At 40.3% G+C, this 15,854-nt stretch overlaps 1 protein-coding gene across 1 annotated transcript in view; it reads left to right on the forward strand.

Moving 5' to 3' along the window:
- The window catches only part of EPRS (glutamyl-prolyl-tRNA synthetase), a 43,776-nt gene that overhangs the window by 956 nt on the left and 26,966 nt on the right, over positions 1 to 15,854 (forward strand). The window contains exons 2-11 of the mRNA XM_015562346.1: positions 650 to 749; positions 2,042 to 2,198; positions 3,627 to 3,766; positions 4,195 to 4,289; positions 8,220 to 8,346; positions 9,056 to 9,248; positions 10,599 to 10,770; positions 12,041 to 12,274; positions 13,109 to 13,193; positions 13,748 to 13,807. Coding sequence (XP_015417832.1) covers positions 705 to 749; positions 2,042 to 2,198; positions 3,627 to 3,766; positions 4,195 to 4,289; positions 8,220 to 8,346; positions 9,056 to 9,248; positions 10,599 to 10,770; positions 12,041 to 12,274; positions 13,109 to 13,193; positions 13,748 to 13,807 — 1,308 coding nt within the window. The 5' untranslated portion in view covers positions 650 to 704. The remainder of the gene's footprint in view (positions 1 to 649; positions 750 to 2,041; positions 2,199 to 3,626; positions 3,767 to 4,194; positions 4,290 to 8,219; positions 8,347 to 9,055; positions 9,249 to 10,598; positions 10,771 to 12,040; positions 12,275 to 13,108; positions 13,194 to 13,747; positions 13,808 to 15,854) is intronic.

Consider the following 15,854-nt stretch of genomic DNA (forward strand, 5'->3'; position numbering starts at 1 on the left):
ATTTTGATGGGGTTTGATCTTCTATCTTTTCCTTGAAGTTGATAAAACTAGCTTCTCTCTCTGAGAGTATATCCTTGGCTTTGTTGCTTTGATTTATTTTAAACGAGTTATTCTCAATATTCCAATTATATTTTCATATTTGCACCACTGAATAGACATATAGAAACTAATAGGAGGAGGATGCATCATATAGAGAGTCTACTCTGGAGTCAGTTGTTGGATTTAGCTGAACTTTGCAGAACAAATTGGCATTTGATAGAAACAGTAAAGGACAAATCACATTTTTTTGGGCTGCAGTAGAAAACACATGGTAAATAGGAGATTTCTATCTTTATATTTCAGCTATTCTCAATACTCCAATTATATTTTCATATTTGCACCACTGAGTAGACATATAGAAACAAATAGGAGGAGGATGCATCATATAGATAGTCTATTCTGGAGTCAGTTGTTGGATTTAGCTGAACATTTTGGAACAAATTGGAATTTGATAGAAACAGTAAAGGACAAATCACTTTTTTTTTTTTTTGGCTGTAGTAGAAAATACATGGTAAATAGGAGATTTCTATCTTTATATTTCTTCATAAGTCTCACGAGTCTCACTAATTTGCTAGAGCCAGTAATATTTTGCCTCATGCTTCTGTTCTAGAAATGTGGTCTTCACGGACATAAACTCCATCCTTCGCTACTTGGCTAGAGTGGCCATGACAGCCAGGCTCTACGGCTCTAACCTGATGGAACACACTGAGGTACGGAATGAACATCTGGGTGCGATGAGTTTTGGTTTATGCTTCTGCTCTTTTGAGAACTTCATTTTCTTGTTGGCTTATGTACTGTTATTCTGTTTAAGGATATTGACAGAGTGTTAGTCATAGGCCAAGTTAAGGAATTCTGAGCCCATTTTTATTTTCAGAAAAACAAAACGAAACTCTTAGCTCCTAACTTGGAACTTTCCCAACCAAAGTTGGGTCATTGAGTGCTGTCTTCCTCTTCCTAGATTCCTAGAATTCCGTAGCTGGACACGACCATATTGATCATATTATGCAATCCCCTTACTTTACAGATGAGGAACAGGCCTAGAACAGTTAAAGTTAAGAAGTTTCCCCAGGGTCACACACGTAGGTTGGACCCCATTTTCCTTTCCAAGTATATACCTTATTAATTACAGTAATGCCTTTTTTTTCTGTTTGTATTCAGCTCTAACTTTTCCAATCTTATAAAATCCAGAATACAAAGAATAGTTTCCAAGTGTTTACTTTTATTTATTTATTTTTTTAAATATATTTTATTGATTTTTTACAGAGAGGAAGGGAGAGAGATAGAGAGTTAGAAACATCGATGAGAGAGGAACATCGATCAGCTGCCTCCCGCACACCTCCTACTGGGGATGTGCCCACAACCCAGGTACATGCCCTTGACCGGAATTGAACCTGGGACCCTTCAGTCCGCAGGCCGACGCTCTATCCACTGAGCCAAACCGGTTTCGGCTCCAAGTGTTTACTTTTAAACCCTGCAAGTGGATGAGTCTGTTTCATCTGGCTACCACCTATTGGGTTCAATCAGTTGGTTCTTCTTTCCTGCTGCTAGTTCTCCTGTCTTTTTCTTTTTCTTCCCTGAAAGTGCCCCTTAATGTCCTGCAGAAAAAATAGCACAGAAAAATAACCACAAAATGTGCTTGTAAACGCCAGTTTAGATCCCAGGCGATTACAGTTAAATTCACATAATGATGGTAAATTCTATCACTTAAAAGAAAGGCATGGTTCTGACTGAGGTTTGTTTGTTTATTTGCTTGTTTTTATTAAAACCTAAATTCCAGGATGCATTTCTTTTACTTTCACAGATTGACCACTGGTTGGAGTTTAGTGCCTCACAAAATGTGTTTGTAAACGCCAGTTCAGATCCCAGGCAATTAGAATTAAATCCACATAATGGTAAATTCTGTCACTTAAAAGAAAGGCATGGTTCTGATTGAGGTTGTTTGTTTGTTTGCTTGTTTTTATTAAAATCTAAATTCCAGGATGCATTTCTTTTATGTTCACAGATTGACCACTGGTTGGAGTTTAGTGCCACAAAATTGTCTTCATGTAATTTGTTTCCTTCTGCCATCAATGAGCTCAACCATTGCCTGTCTCTGAGGACATACTTGGTTGGAAACTCCTTGAGCTTAGCTGACTTATGTGTGTGGGCCACCCTGAAAGGTATCAGTAATTCGCCGTCAAGAATGTTGTGTTTTAATTAACGTTTTGCTGGATAAGAAGTACACGTGCTTCTCTGTGTTTGAATAAACATCCTTTTATCTGTCTATGGGCAGATACTTAGGACTTACAAAGAAATGACCAGCCCAGCTGTTTTATCCCTGCCCAGTTACAGGGTTCCCTATCTGTGCCCCGGGGGTCATCTCTCTCACTGCCTCAGATCCCCTCTTGGCTTTGGAGTTGGCCTTGTTCCTGCTAAAGATGCCCTCATCCCACTGATGTTAGACCTCTCCTGTCTCAGCCATTACTTTGCTCCGGGCACTGGTGTCTAATCGCTCAGTAGGAGTGTGAGTGAGGGGGTGAGCTGGAGCTGTCCCTCTCCGAGGTCATGGCTTCCGTTTTCTGTGACTAGTTTGCAACGGGTAAGGATGTAGGATTGAGGAGCGGTACAAAGGGGACCTGAATTTTGTTAATTTACTTTCTGTAAAAACATGCCTGAAGGAAATATGCCATAATATTTTATTATTCTTTAAATTTGGGTTATGTGGGGTTTTAAAAATATTTTCTATACATTTTTTGTGGCTTAAATGCTTCAAATTAAATTGTTGTTTAACAATTTAACTGAAGGCCTTTTCTAGTTAGACCTTTTCATCTATAGGTTTGTCATGACATTTTTGTCTATATTGACTTTTTACTTAATGTTTATGAAAGAAATATACCTTAAGGATATAACTTTGTGATGTTAAAGTTAAATAAATTTCCTTCAATATCTGTTTTCAATATATCTGAAGGAATGAGCTGCTTCTTGATCTTAATTTTTTTTATTTTGATCTCTAGTTGACTTCCTTAAAGCTTTTCCTTAATTATAAATGTAGCAATGGCCTTACAGTGGGCGTGAGGCAGTGGTGAGGGCACGGTTTACTATTTATTTCAGTGAATTGAATTGAAAAATATTTTCTGTTAGGAAAGGTGTGGGCATGGGGAGGGGAGAGAGAGAGAACATTTTTCTGTTAGGAAAGGTGGGAGAGGAAGGGCGAGGGACAGACAGACAGATTGCCTCCTGCATGCGCATGGACAGTACATGACGACCAGAATCGAACCCCTGACCCTTCATTCCATGGGCTGATGCTCTAACCACATGGACAGTACATGACCTTGACCAGAATAGGACCCATGACCCTTCATTCCATGGGCTGATGCTCTAATCACCAAGCAAACTGCTCAGGGCCTGAGAAAGTATTTTTAATTAACTTCTGTGAATTCTGTGAAGTGTATTTAAGTTTTGGAAAACATTTCAGTGTATACCCTGATTTCATTCATTATAGAAGCACAGCTCTGAGCCATTTTCTTTCCTTAAATTAACCCCGACTAGAGCTTTGCTTTTGAAGTTGCAGGCTTACTGAGTGATGTTAAAATTATGTTTGCCAACAGGAAATGCGGCCTGGCAGGAGCAGCTGCAGCAGAACACGGCTCCGGTTCATGTAAAGCGCTGGTTTGGCTTTCTTGAAGCCCAGCAGGCCTTCCAGTCAGTGGGCACCAAGTGGAATGTTTCAGCCGCCAAAGCTAAAGGGGTAAGCCTGTTTACACTGTATAATGCTGACGTCTGTGTCTGTCAGAGACCCCACATCTGAGAAGAATGTTCTCCCTAGTCATAGTTCATTTTCTTTTCCTGAATAAAAAAGGTCTTGGACGAACCTGCCATTGTAAGTCTTGGCTGGCCTCTGCAGCTGGTTAACTACATACAGCCACCATCCGCATAATTCTAGGTCTAAACGATGATGATCATCTAGTGTGTGTCCCTCAGGAATTTCGAACTCCAAGTTACTTTTAGGTGTACCATCTTTTCTTCCTCCCAGATCTCGATCTCTTTGGTTTTTGAACCACTGACCATCGAGTGTTAGGCTTCTGCAGAGTCTTCATGTCATTTCTGGGGGGTATGTGTTGAATTAACATATTCCTAAACATTTAACCATGGAACTATTTTGTTGTTTGTTTTCAGGCACCTCAGAAAAAGCCAGATGTTGGGAAGTTTGTTGAGCTCCCAGGTGCTGAGATGGGAAAGGTTACTGTCAGATTTCCTCCAGAGGCTAGTGGGTAAGAAAATAAAACTTAAAATTATAATAGTGGAAAATCTTTAGCTAGTTCTAAAATATTTTTAATATTAATAGGTTAATATGGAAGAAAATAAGATTTTAATTGTGGGAGTTAAAATTTTAATCCTTTTAAAATTATTGACAGTTAATGTATTAAATTTATAGTTTTAGTTTATTAATTCCAGGAGAGAAACAGTGTTTGTGCTTTACCCCAGACAGAATTATAATTATGATAGAAAAATCTCCATTAAGTAGAAAGGTTTCAGTTTTACTTACATTTTGAGATTTTTAGGTTTTCATTTAATAAGGACTTACATTTGTGTCATTAGTAGTAGAAGTGATGGTAGAATTATTTTCAGTTACTTTTGCCTCAAATAAAGGAAGGGGGGGTCCTAAAAATTATTAACGGGTTTCCCCACCCTTTTCACTCTTGGAGCCCACAGACAATAATAAGAGGTTGCTAGCTCATTAGGAAAAAGACTTGTGGCTGCAGGTCAGTAGCCTGGGGCTGCTTCAGGCCGTGCCCAGCATCCCCAGGACTGGGGGAGTCTCGGCTTTCGCACACCTGTCAGCCTCTTGGAGCACAGGAGACAGGCTTTATAACAGAGCCCTTCACGGATGCTAATATGATTCAGTGCCTCTTGTTAAAGCAGTAGCCACGGAGCTTAGCCGTTGGGAAGGTATTATACACATTTTATAAATGAGATGATTATTTTCCCCCAAAGATTTTTTTTTTTCAAATATATTTTATTGATTTTTCACAGAGAGGAAAGGAGAGAGATAGACAGTTAGAAACATCGATGAGAGAGAAACATCGATCAGCTGCCTCCTGCACACTCCCCGTGGGGATGTGCCCGCAACCAAGGTACAGGCCCTTGACCGGAGCCAAACCTGGGACCCTTCAGTCCGCATGCTGACGCTCTATCCACTGAGCCAAACCGGTCAGGCTCCTCCAAAGAATTTTATTTAATTTCAGGTTTTGTATTGTGTAGCCAAATTCTTCCCCATCTGTGGCGAATGGAATGTGTAGACAATAGAAATTGGCAGATACACGGCTTTTTAGCCATCCATTCTTTTTTTAAAAATATATTTTATTCAATTTTGACAGAGGAAGGGAGAGGGATAGAGACTTAGAAACGTGGCAGATACACAGCTTTTTAGCCATCCATTCTTTTTTTTCCCCTTTTAAAAAAAATTTATTGATTTTTTACAGAGAGAGAAACATGGGATGAGAGAGAAACATCGATCAGCTGCCTCCTGCACGCCCCCCACTGGGGATGTGCCCGCAACCAAGGTACATGCCCTTGATCGGAATCGAACCTGGGACCCTTGAGTCCGCAGGCCGACGCTCTATCCACTGAGCCAAACCGGTTAGGGTTAGCCATCCATTCTTGATAGTTCTTCACAAACTATTTCATAAGCGCCATTAATAGCAAAGCCAGTGTTAGCATTCCCCGTTTTCTGTCTGTTTTCTAAGTTTGCTGATTTAGATGGTGAAATAATGAATGGGTAGAAGAGATGAAAGAGAAATAATGATTCTGGAAAATTCACAGACTAAATCATTAAATGATTGATTGGTCGACTGGGTGGAATCGGTCACCAATAATACCTGTCTTGCATGGTTTAATTCCCACGGAGTCTGCCCCGTTTTCTGCTCTTGTGTCCCTGGGGTGAGAGGTCATGGCTGTCCTGTTGGGTAGTGACTTCGGTGATTTGATAAAACCCACTTTCTTAGGAGTAGTTGTTTATAGCGATGCCATTTGAACAGTTGTCCTTTTTGAATCTTTATATTTTCTATCACTTGGAGTAACGAATTCCCCATTTGTTCTAAAGTATGTCAGTGTCATACAGACCATGTCTAAGAGCATGGTCTTATCTGAATACAGTTTTGGGATTTGGGAATATAAATCAATGTTTAGGTTTTCCATATTTTTTATCATATTTTCTTATATTGCTGAAGAATAATAATAATTATTTTTTAAAAAATATATTTTATTGATTTTTTTACAGAGAGGAAGGGTGAGGGATAGAGAGTCAGAAACATTGATGAGAGAGAAACATTGATCAGCTTCCTCCTGCACACCCCCTACTGGGGATGTGCCCTCAACCAAGGTACATGCCCTGGACTAGTATCGAACCTGGGACCCTTCAGTCCGCAGGCCGACGCTCTATCCACTGAGCCAAACCAGTTAGGGCTAATTATTATTATTATTTTTTAAAATATACTTTATTGATTTTTTACAGAGAGGAGGGGAGAGGGATAGTTAGAAACATCGATGAGAGGGAAACATTGATCAGCTGCCTCTGGCACGCCCCCTACTGGGGATGTGCCCGCAGCCAAGGTACATGACCTTGACTAGAATCGAACCTGGGACCCTTGAGTCCGCAGGCTGACGTTCTATCCGCTGAGCCAAACCTATCCGCTGAGCCAAACCGGTGAGGGCAGGGCTAATTATTTTTTAATCACTTTTGGTCTTGCATGAAAGGCCAGAAGGCTTGACTCACCCTTTATTCTTATTAGCTAACATGATATATAACTATTTTGTGCAAATGCTACCGAGGACCTTACATACAGTAACTTATTTAATCCTGATAAGCCTGTGAGAAAGGCACTGCTAGTATCTCCATTTTACAAATGCTTTCCGAAGCTGATTCATACGACGGTTAGTAAATTGCCAGCTCAAACCCACACTGTCTGACTCTAGAGTCCGTATGACTTAAAATTATATGCCCGTGTCTGTCGCGTGTGGCAGGATCCCAGTCCAGCATCGGTACTAACACAGCATGAGTTGTATTTTCTTCAGCTGTGCTAATACAGGTTGTCTCTTGGGAATGAATGTTTTACAGTCCTGTTAGCTTTCTTGAGGTTTGAATTATTAGAACTGCACACATTATTTCAGAGTCAGAAATACCTTCAAGTTTAAGATAATGGTTTGATTTTATCACTTCTCCTAAATTAATCCCTGTGTGTAATGCCTAACATATTAACTGCCAGATAGCAGGCAGTCAGTGATTATTAATCTTTTTTTCCTTAACAATGGGGGGTAACATGGGTTTAATGCTTTCAGTATTTCTGTTTGTTTCTTGAAATGCAGTTCTCTATTTTATTTTTAATGAACTTTTTATTTTAGAATAGTTCTAAATTTACAGGAACGTTGCTAAAAAAGTAAAAAGTTCCCATATACCCTGCACCTAGTTTTCGCCTAATGTTAATGTCTTTCATTACTATGGTACCTTTGCCACAACTAATGAGCCAGTATTCATATATTATTATCATCTAAACTCCATATCTTTTTTTAATTTTATCAGTTTTTTCCTAATGTTCTTTTTCTGTTCTAGAATATCATCTGGGCCCGCTTACAGCCCTTTAACTAAGATCAGAGGTGTGTGTGACATGAGGTGACCGTAGAGCAGTGTGAAGGCAGCTATCTTTATCAATTGAAACTAGTAAAAAGTAGTGAGAGCTGATTAAACTTCATGCTTCATGCCCTGTTTGCTGGCAGATAAATTATGTTTTTACCAGCAACCGTGTAGGCATTTCTTTTCACCCACTTCATTGATAGAGGAGGATGTTGATGTGTGTACTATTATCAGCATTGCCTCTGATTCATTTTATATCTTATAATTATCAGCTGCCCTTAGGAGCAGTAGTGTTTGCATAGACTGTGGTTTACAGAGTGAGACCTTAGTCCTGGATGAGACCCTTAGTGAAAGTCCTTTTGTAAATAACTTGGTGAGATTTTGCATATGAGATTATTTCTTAAGATAAGTGTGGTAGTCTGTCTTTCTTCCTGCCAGGCTCAGATTTTCTATCCCAGTACTTTCCAACTAGAAGCAGTTTTGTTTAGTTCTCATCTCCTCAGAAAGGTTAAGTGTAACTCTTCAGTCACGACGTGTTAATGAGTGTCTCTGTGAAATGTTTTTGTTTTAGTTACTTACACATTGGGCATGCCAAAGCTGCTCTTCTCAACCAGCACTACCAGGTTAACTTTAAAGGGAAACTGATCATGAGATTCGATGACACAAATCCTGAAAAAGAAAAGGAAGATTTTGAGAAGGTAATTAAAGGTGTAGTGATAACCCTTTGTCAGAAAAGTTATTTCAAATTAGACGGTGACCTGATACCTTCATGGTATGTGAGTTAAATAGAAACTTAATTCATGACACTAAATAAGTTTGTTCTCATAGACGCTTTTTCCCTTCATCTGTGTATTCTGTGTGTCAGACCTAAGCCAATAAATACTGAGCTCCCATACCAAAACCTTCAATTTGTTTGTTCTTCCTCGATTTTTGTAGAATTACCTAAATACTCCATTTTCCCGTAAATACCAGTTTCTTAAGTGAATGGGCAACTAGAGGCAGGTTTCCTTTCTGTCATATAATTTTAAGTTTATGGCTGAAACACACACCGACCACGTATTGGGGAATGGGAAGGTCTCCTCGCCTCTCATGTCATCTTTACCCAGAAGCACTGCAAGGTGTGCAGAGAGGGCAAGTCATTGTCAGAACGGCCAATAGTAACCAGCTTTTCCAGAGTAAATGGAAAGCTCCCTCAGGAGACCACTTTCTCAGCCGACCATTCAGAAGCTAGTAGAGCGAGTCTCTCTTTCTTTTCTGATCTAATTAATACAACTTGCACAACCATTTCCAGGCTAAATAAGACTGACGGTGTGTTATTACATTTTGCCCAAATGCAGTGTCAAGGAATGAAAGTGCACAAGGAAATGTGCAAGAGAAACTGAGGGTGACTTGGGGTTCCTGTTGCAGGTTATCCTAGAAGATGTTGCCATGTTGCATATCGAACCAGACCAGTTTACGTACACCTCGGACCATTTTGAAACTATAATGAAATACGCCGAGAAGCTAATTCAGGAAGGGAAGGCGTATGTGGATGATACTCCTGCCGAGCGGATGAAAGCCGAGCGAGAGCAGCGGACAGAATCCAAACACAGAAACAACTGTAAGGCAGTCAGCGTTTGATGTCTTATTGATGTTCTTGTGCTTTGCGCCTTGAGTAGAACGTGGTTTCTTTTCTGTGAAAGACGCTGGTTTAAACACATTTGGGAACATGATTCATGCATTAGTTCATCTCTCACCAGTCTTTTTTCTTTCTCTGTCATCTTTCTCTTGTTATTTTGGGAGCCTCACACCTGCGCGTTAGGTACGCGTGCCCTTTGCATCTCACGTACTACGTGCAGCCTTGTGCACTTCATTCTATTGGAGTGATTCCTTCTGTGGCATTTCTGTATTTTTCTCAGTTGAAATGCTTAGCCTTTGTAGTGTTTGGGGATAATATTATTCATGCTTTAAACCTTCCTTTCAGCATGTGGGTAAATGTGAACATAATCTGTAATCTTGGTGTTGCCCTAAATCTTTGAAATAGCACTTGACAGAAACGCACGTCTTTCTTATTACTTGTCCTTCGGCTTCGGAATTGGCCTATATTCATTCTATAATTATGTTGCCGGAACTTCCACACTATTACAGTTAAATCTTGAATGTCACATTTGGGAAGTAAAGTCAAATAGTTATAGAGGCCTTTTGTCAAGTAGTTACAGAAGTCTTTTTTCTTTTTAAGTCACCAACTGGACTTTTAGACTTAACTTGCTCCTTTGGGAGCAGGTCATGTGTCCACCGTATTTCAGTAGTTCCCACAGAGAATCATTGTTTAACGGGTCTTTTTATCCAAAAGGTTTCGATATTCTGACATAGGTAAGACCATAGTCACTTGGGATGTAGCATTCCTTTTCCAGGATTAAACTTGTATCACTGTCTGTTTTCTGTCCTCTCATTTTCTCGGACCCAAGGGCGTCCTTCTTCCCACTGGAGTGACGGGGGCTTTCAAGGAGTCCCCAGGCTCAGGCTCTCAGGCCGCATGGACCGGGCCAGACCGGGCTGCCCCTGGGCAATAGGTGGCAGAGGAACAGGGTGCTTCCACTTCAAAGGCACGGGGTTCATTGGAGGGAGGCCGGCCCGTTGGGTCATGATGGAAAATGGGAAATGCGGAGAGAAACCTCCAGGCCTCATGCTTCTTGTCTTAGCCTTCATCAGTGCTACGCGTAGAATGTATTGACTTCTTCTAGAAGATGTGTATAGAGGGCATTTTCTAAGTGTCTTTTGAAACTTCTGCATTAAAAAAACCAGTGCATTTACTCTTGGCACCAGATATTGGAACTATTATCGTACTTTTAAACTGCTGATAATATAAAACCAGAGCATGGACACTTATATAAAATTACAGGACTCTTAAATGTGAATTCAACTCAATGAGTAATATGCCAGATCAAATAATACAACTCTCATTTTATAGCTGTTGAGAAGAATCTGCAAATGTGGGAAGAAATGAAAAAAGGGAGCCCGTTTGGTCAGTCCTGTTGTTTGAGAGCAAAAATTGACATGAACAGTAACAACGGGTGCATGAGGGACCCGACACTGTACCGCTGCAAAATTCAACCTCACCCGAGGACTGGAAATCGATACAAGTAAGGTGATCGCCTGCCAGGCTCTGCTCCAATGCTCCCTGGAAACTCGGAGTCGGTGCAGGATGGAATAGTGATGACTCTTGGTCTTTGTTCATCGTGGATGAACTGGGCCTGTGTAAAGCAGGCAGCCTGTCGGGCGAACACTTACCAGTTACGGCTCCACATCATTGCTAAGATGCCTTGTATCTGTAGAAGTCCTCCAGGCTGCCTGCAGTTGCTTTATAATGTGTTGATTAGATACAATGTGGTATCTATTTTTTATTTATCTTTAAATGAAGATACTTGTCTTAGTTTAAACTTTGATTCTGCTAGGCAAAAATTCATTCATGAATGTGACAGAATTGAAAATTTACAGAAATAGGAACAGTAAAAGAAAGTATCATGTGTTTTTAGTTTCTATTAGTTTTCTGTGTGGGTTTCCAAGTTAATAGAATTTTTTCTTTAAGAGGTTCCTCCTTCATGAGTTTACTTCATAAAGTAATCATACAATATGTTTTCTTACACTTTGAAGAAGCCTATTACATACTCATACTGACTTTTAACTTGAAGAGATTGGTGAATATAATGATTCCCTGGTTAGTTTGTGTGACTTTAAGTAAACTTGGGCGGTCTTGATGGGTGGGTCCTTGTTTTACTAAGCACATGTTTTGGATACATTTGGAAAAGTGAATTTGCATCCACATTTTCAGTATCAAATAATAGCGAAGCCTAATCCAGGAGCATTAATACGTTTTTCAAAATTTAAATTGAAACTGCTTATGTGCTGTGTACATCTTTTTAGGCAGAAACTTATTTTAGGTGTATTCGATCTTAAATGGAATTTTAATTTTCCTATTTTTTCCCCCTCTTATCTCTTCTTGAATGCAGTTATTACAAAAGCAATTTAGTTTACTTGAGTGTGAGATTAATAAGATATTGAAAAGCTAAATTCCCTCCAAATGATTGTATCTTGCTTCCTACCATGATGTACATTGGTCATTACAGAAATATGGTTGTACAGTTGGCTGTGCCAATACCCGATTGTCTATTAAATTGCAAATTTGCTTTTTTGTTTGAATATAGAGTGGGTAACCAGTTCATTATTCTCAAAACCTGATAATGTTTTGATAAATTTTGATTATTAAAGGTCATAAAACATGTTGGGTTTTAAGAATTTCCTAACTTGTAAAGACTATGTTTTAAATTAGTATTGCTGCTTATAATGCCTGATCTAAGATAGAAAGGCTAAAATGCTTCTTGTTGATGTGTTAAATATTCCCTTTTTCCCTAGTGTTTACCCAACATACGACTTTGCCTGCCCGATAGTGGACAGCATTGAAGGGGTTACACATGCCCTGAGGACAACAGAATACCATGACCGAGATGAGCAGTTTTATTGGATTATTGAAGCTTTAGGCATCAGAAAGCCATACATTTGGGAATATAGTCGGCTAAACCTCAACAACACAGTGCTGTCCAAGAGAAAACTCACGTGGTTTGTAGACGAAGGACTGGTGGACGGATGGTATGTTTACTGTTGAATGGAGGGGAGCAAGGGCATGGGAGCTCACCAACTTTAACTGCTGGGAGGCTGGGAGGGATGGGAGGAGGTGGAATGCTAGGCCTGGGGGGTTTCTGTCCTTGTCTCTGTTTGCTCTGGTGCATCAGGTCCCCCTTCCCCTTTGTTTTAATGCTGCAAACATAGAGCACATTGTGGGCCATGGTGCGTGGGAATGAAAAGCACATGGGGGTACATCCCCTGCACATGGGGGTACATCCCCTGCACATGGGGGTACATCCCCTGCACATGGGGGTACATCCCCTGCACATGGGGGTACATCCCCTGCACATGGGGGTACATCCCCTGCACATGGGGGTACATCCCCTGCACATGGGGGTACATCCCCTGCACATGGGGGTACATCCCCTGCACATGGGGGTACATCCCCTGCACATGGGGGTACATCCCCTGCACATGGGGGTACATCCTCAGCGTTTCATAGCAAAGTACTTGTGAGTCTGGTCCTTCAGAGACCTGGTCTCCTGGTCATATGTACAGCAGGGACCTTGAATGTTTGTGAATCAAAAAGCACCTACTGTTTAATTGCCTGGGTTTTCTGTATCTGAAGGTGTCACCTGTGTCTTTCTTCAAATGTACTGTTTCCAGTAGCTGACTGGTGAGCAGCTTTCCTCTTCCATGCTCTTGGGCTCTGGGTTGTGATCTACCCAGTTATTACAACCACCTCTCAGTCCAAATATTTAACAAGCTGCATATAATATTACTCGTTAAGGTATTTTGTACTCTCTGCATCTGCACATTCAAAAATCTAATTAATACTGAAAAATGTCCGTTTCCCAGGGATGACCCCAGATTTCCCACGGTCCGTGGTGTGCTGAGAAGAGGGATGACCGTTGAAGGCCTGAAGCAGTTTATTGCTGCTCAGGTGAGTGATGGTGTCTTTCCCAGATTCTCTGCTGGAATTTTCAAGTGTCTCTTAATACCTCCTTCGACTTTATTATTTCTGTTCTTTCTGTTCTTTGTTTGTGCCTTATAATGCAAGGGCAGAATGTTTTTTTAAAAAGAGTATGTTTAGTACTGTTTATACCCTGAGAACAGAAAACTGAGAATGTCCTACCTCCTAAGCTGGGGTTGGACAAAGGCAGCTGGAGTATTTTTACCCAGTGCAGTATGTGACTGTTGACTCTACCTATTTAAGGAACCAAATTAGCTTGTACATCATAAGTTTGTATTCCAGCGGAAATAAACTTGCAAGCAATTACTAGCAGCTGAAGTATTTTTACCCAGTGCAGTATGTGACGGTTGACTCTACCTATCGAAGGAACCAAATTAGCTTGTACATCATTAAGTTTATATTCCAGCGGAAATAAACTTGCAAGCAATTACTGGGCTTACTTTTTCTAACATGCACAGCTACAGTTAAAGGAAATGTTTTCATTACTTCTTGTCCTTTAAGTCATTTTATTACTGTTTTTCCAGGGTTCCTCGCGTTCAGTTGTGAACATGGAATGGGACAAAATTTGGGCCTTTAACAAAAAGGTAAATGTTCTGACTCTTACGCTCCTTTGCTCATGTCTAACTCCTGCCTGTAGAGTTCATTAGCGTGCTCACGGGAGAGGCAGTTTTGTGAAGAATATTATCATTGTTGCAGACTTCCAGGAAAATGGAATGTTTTCCTTTTTTAAACATAAAAAGAGCGTTAAGCCTATTAACTGTACCAGACGAGTAACAGTGATTCAAGCAAGCAAACTTGGAGTGATGGGGAACAGTAATGGCTTTTCCTTAAATCGTTTATGAACACTCTGCATTCATTTTTCTGCTTTCAAGCTGCGAGCTCTCTGTAAGAAGGTATTAATGCTTTTATTCGCCTTACTTAGCACAAAGCTTCTAGCATATCTTATACCCTGAGCTGTTGTACAGCTTTGAAGCACAATCACATTTATGTAAGACTTGTTTATACAAACCCATTGAAAATGCACTATTCCTAGTTTCAAAAAACGTGGCAAAGGGAAGATTTGACCATTCCACCGTTCCCTTGTGAACTGAAAGAACACAGTTTTAAAGTTACAGATTCCATTGAGTTGTATTAACTATGATTCCTGTGTCTTACTAATCTAGCTTTTTAAAAAGCGTTTCTTAAATGAACTCAAATGAGGAATACTGCATATCGACACTGTTAATAATACTAATTGGAAGCAGATGCTTGGACACTATAATAAGGCAAATCATTGAAGTGCCATGTTTCCGACTGTGGTTTGTGATTGTGTTCCGTAAACTCGTTCGTGTTGCTGCTTGACTTGCTGATGCCTGGCCTCGAGAAGTAGCTGCCTGTCTCGCATGTGTCTTGAATTTATTTTATTTCGTCTTTTGTGTTTAGTCAGTTTTTTGATCCATAAAGAAGTGATTAATTGGTTCTTTCTGTTGCTGCAGTTACTAATAATAAAGTAGAATTTATAGGCAAAGTTAACATTGATGTACTTTTTATTAATAGTCCAAATTTTGAAGGTTTTCAGTTTTAATAAAGTTACAGATGTATACTTCGTTCGAATATACGAAATGCATTTCACTATAGTCCTATAGTTCTGTATATTCCTCTGTCTTCCTTCCATTTTCTGTCCCTGGACAAATCACTTTCAGTTCCTTCAATAACTTTTGGTATTTATTGCCCGTTTCTCTAAATGATGTGTGTTGCTACTTCTTGAATTTGTAGTTCTGGGCCTCATCAGTTGACTTCCCACCATGGAAGATGAGGTCTCTCTCTTTTTCTCATAACTTGTTGGTTTTCTTGTAGCTGATTGTTTTGGTCGTTGTGTGTCCCGGGCCCCTTAATTTGCTGAGTGTTCTAATTGTGTCTCAGACTCCGCATACATTGTCTAACTTCCCTACCAAAGTGTTTGCATGCCCAGGCATCCCTTCAGCTGCAAGTTCCACCTGGAGACACCTCTGCCACCGCCTCAGTGCTGCTGGGCCTGCTCTCTCCCCCCATCAGGCTTCCTCCTCTCCCTGCAGGTCCCTTTGTTCTCTTTGGCTGGTGGATCGTCTGCTTCGTGGATCTTCCTTCTCTTTGTATTACCTCTTGCTTGCCTCAGGAGCTCCCTGATAAGGGGGCCTGGGATGAAGGTGTTTGAGACCTTGTCTGTGGCCTATGCGTTCACTTTGAAATTTCATGATGTTGTGCCATGGTTTGGGTCTGTTTTCATCCATAGCCATGGGAAGAACATAGGGCTTCCAGGCTGTAAACTCATTCCTTCAGTTTTGGGAAATATTCTCGAATTTGTTCTAAGAACACAGTTTTAAAGTTACAGATTCCATTGAGTTGTATTAACTATGATTCCTGTGTCTTACTAATCTAGCTTTTTAAAAAGCGTTTCTTAAATGAACTCAAATGAGGAATACTGCATATCGACACTGTTAATAATACTAATTGGAAGCAGATGCTTGGACACTATAATAAGGCAAATCATCGAAGTGCCGTGTTTCAGACTGTGGTTTCTGTGATTGTGTTCCGTAAACTCGTTCATGTTGCTGCTTGACTTGCTGATGCCTTGCCTCAAGAAGTAGCTGCCTGTCTCGCATGTGTCTTGAA

The sequence above is a fragment of the Myotis davidii genome, unplaced genomic scaffold, assembly GCF_000327345.1.
Source record: "Myotis davidii unplaced genomic scaffold, ASM32734v1 scaffold174, whole genome shotgun sequence".
Taxonomy (NCBI): Eukaryota; Metazoa; Chordata; class Mammalia; order Chiroptera; family Vespertilionidae; genus Myotis; species Myotis davidii.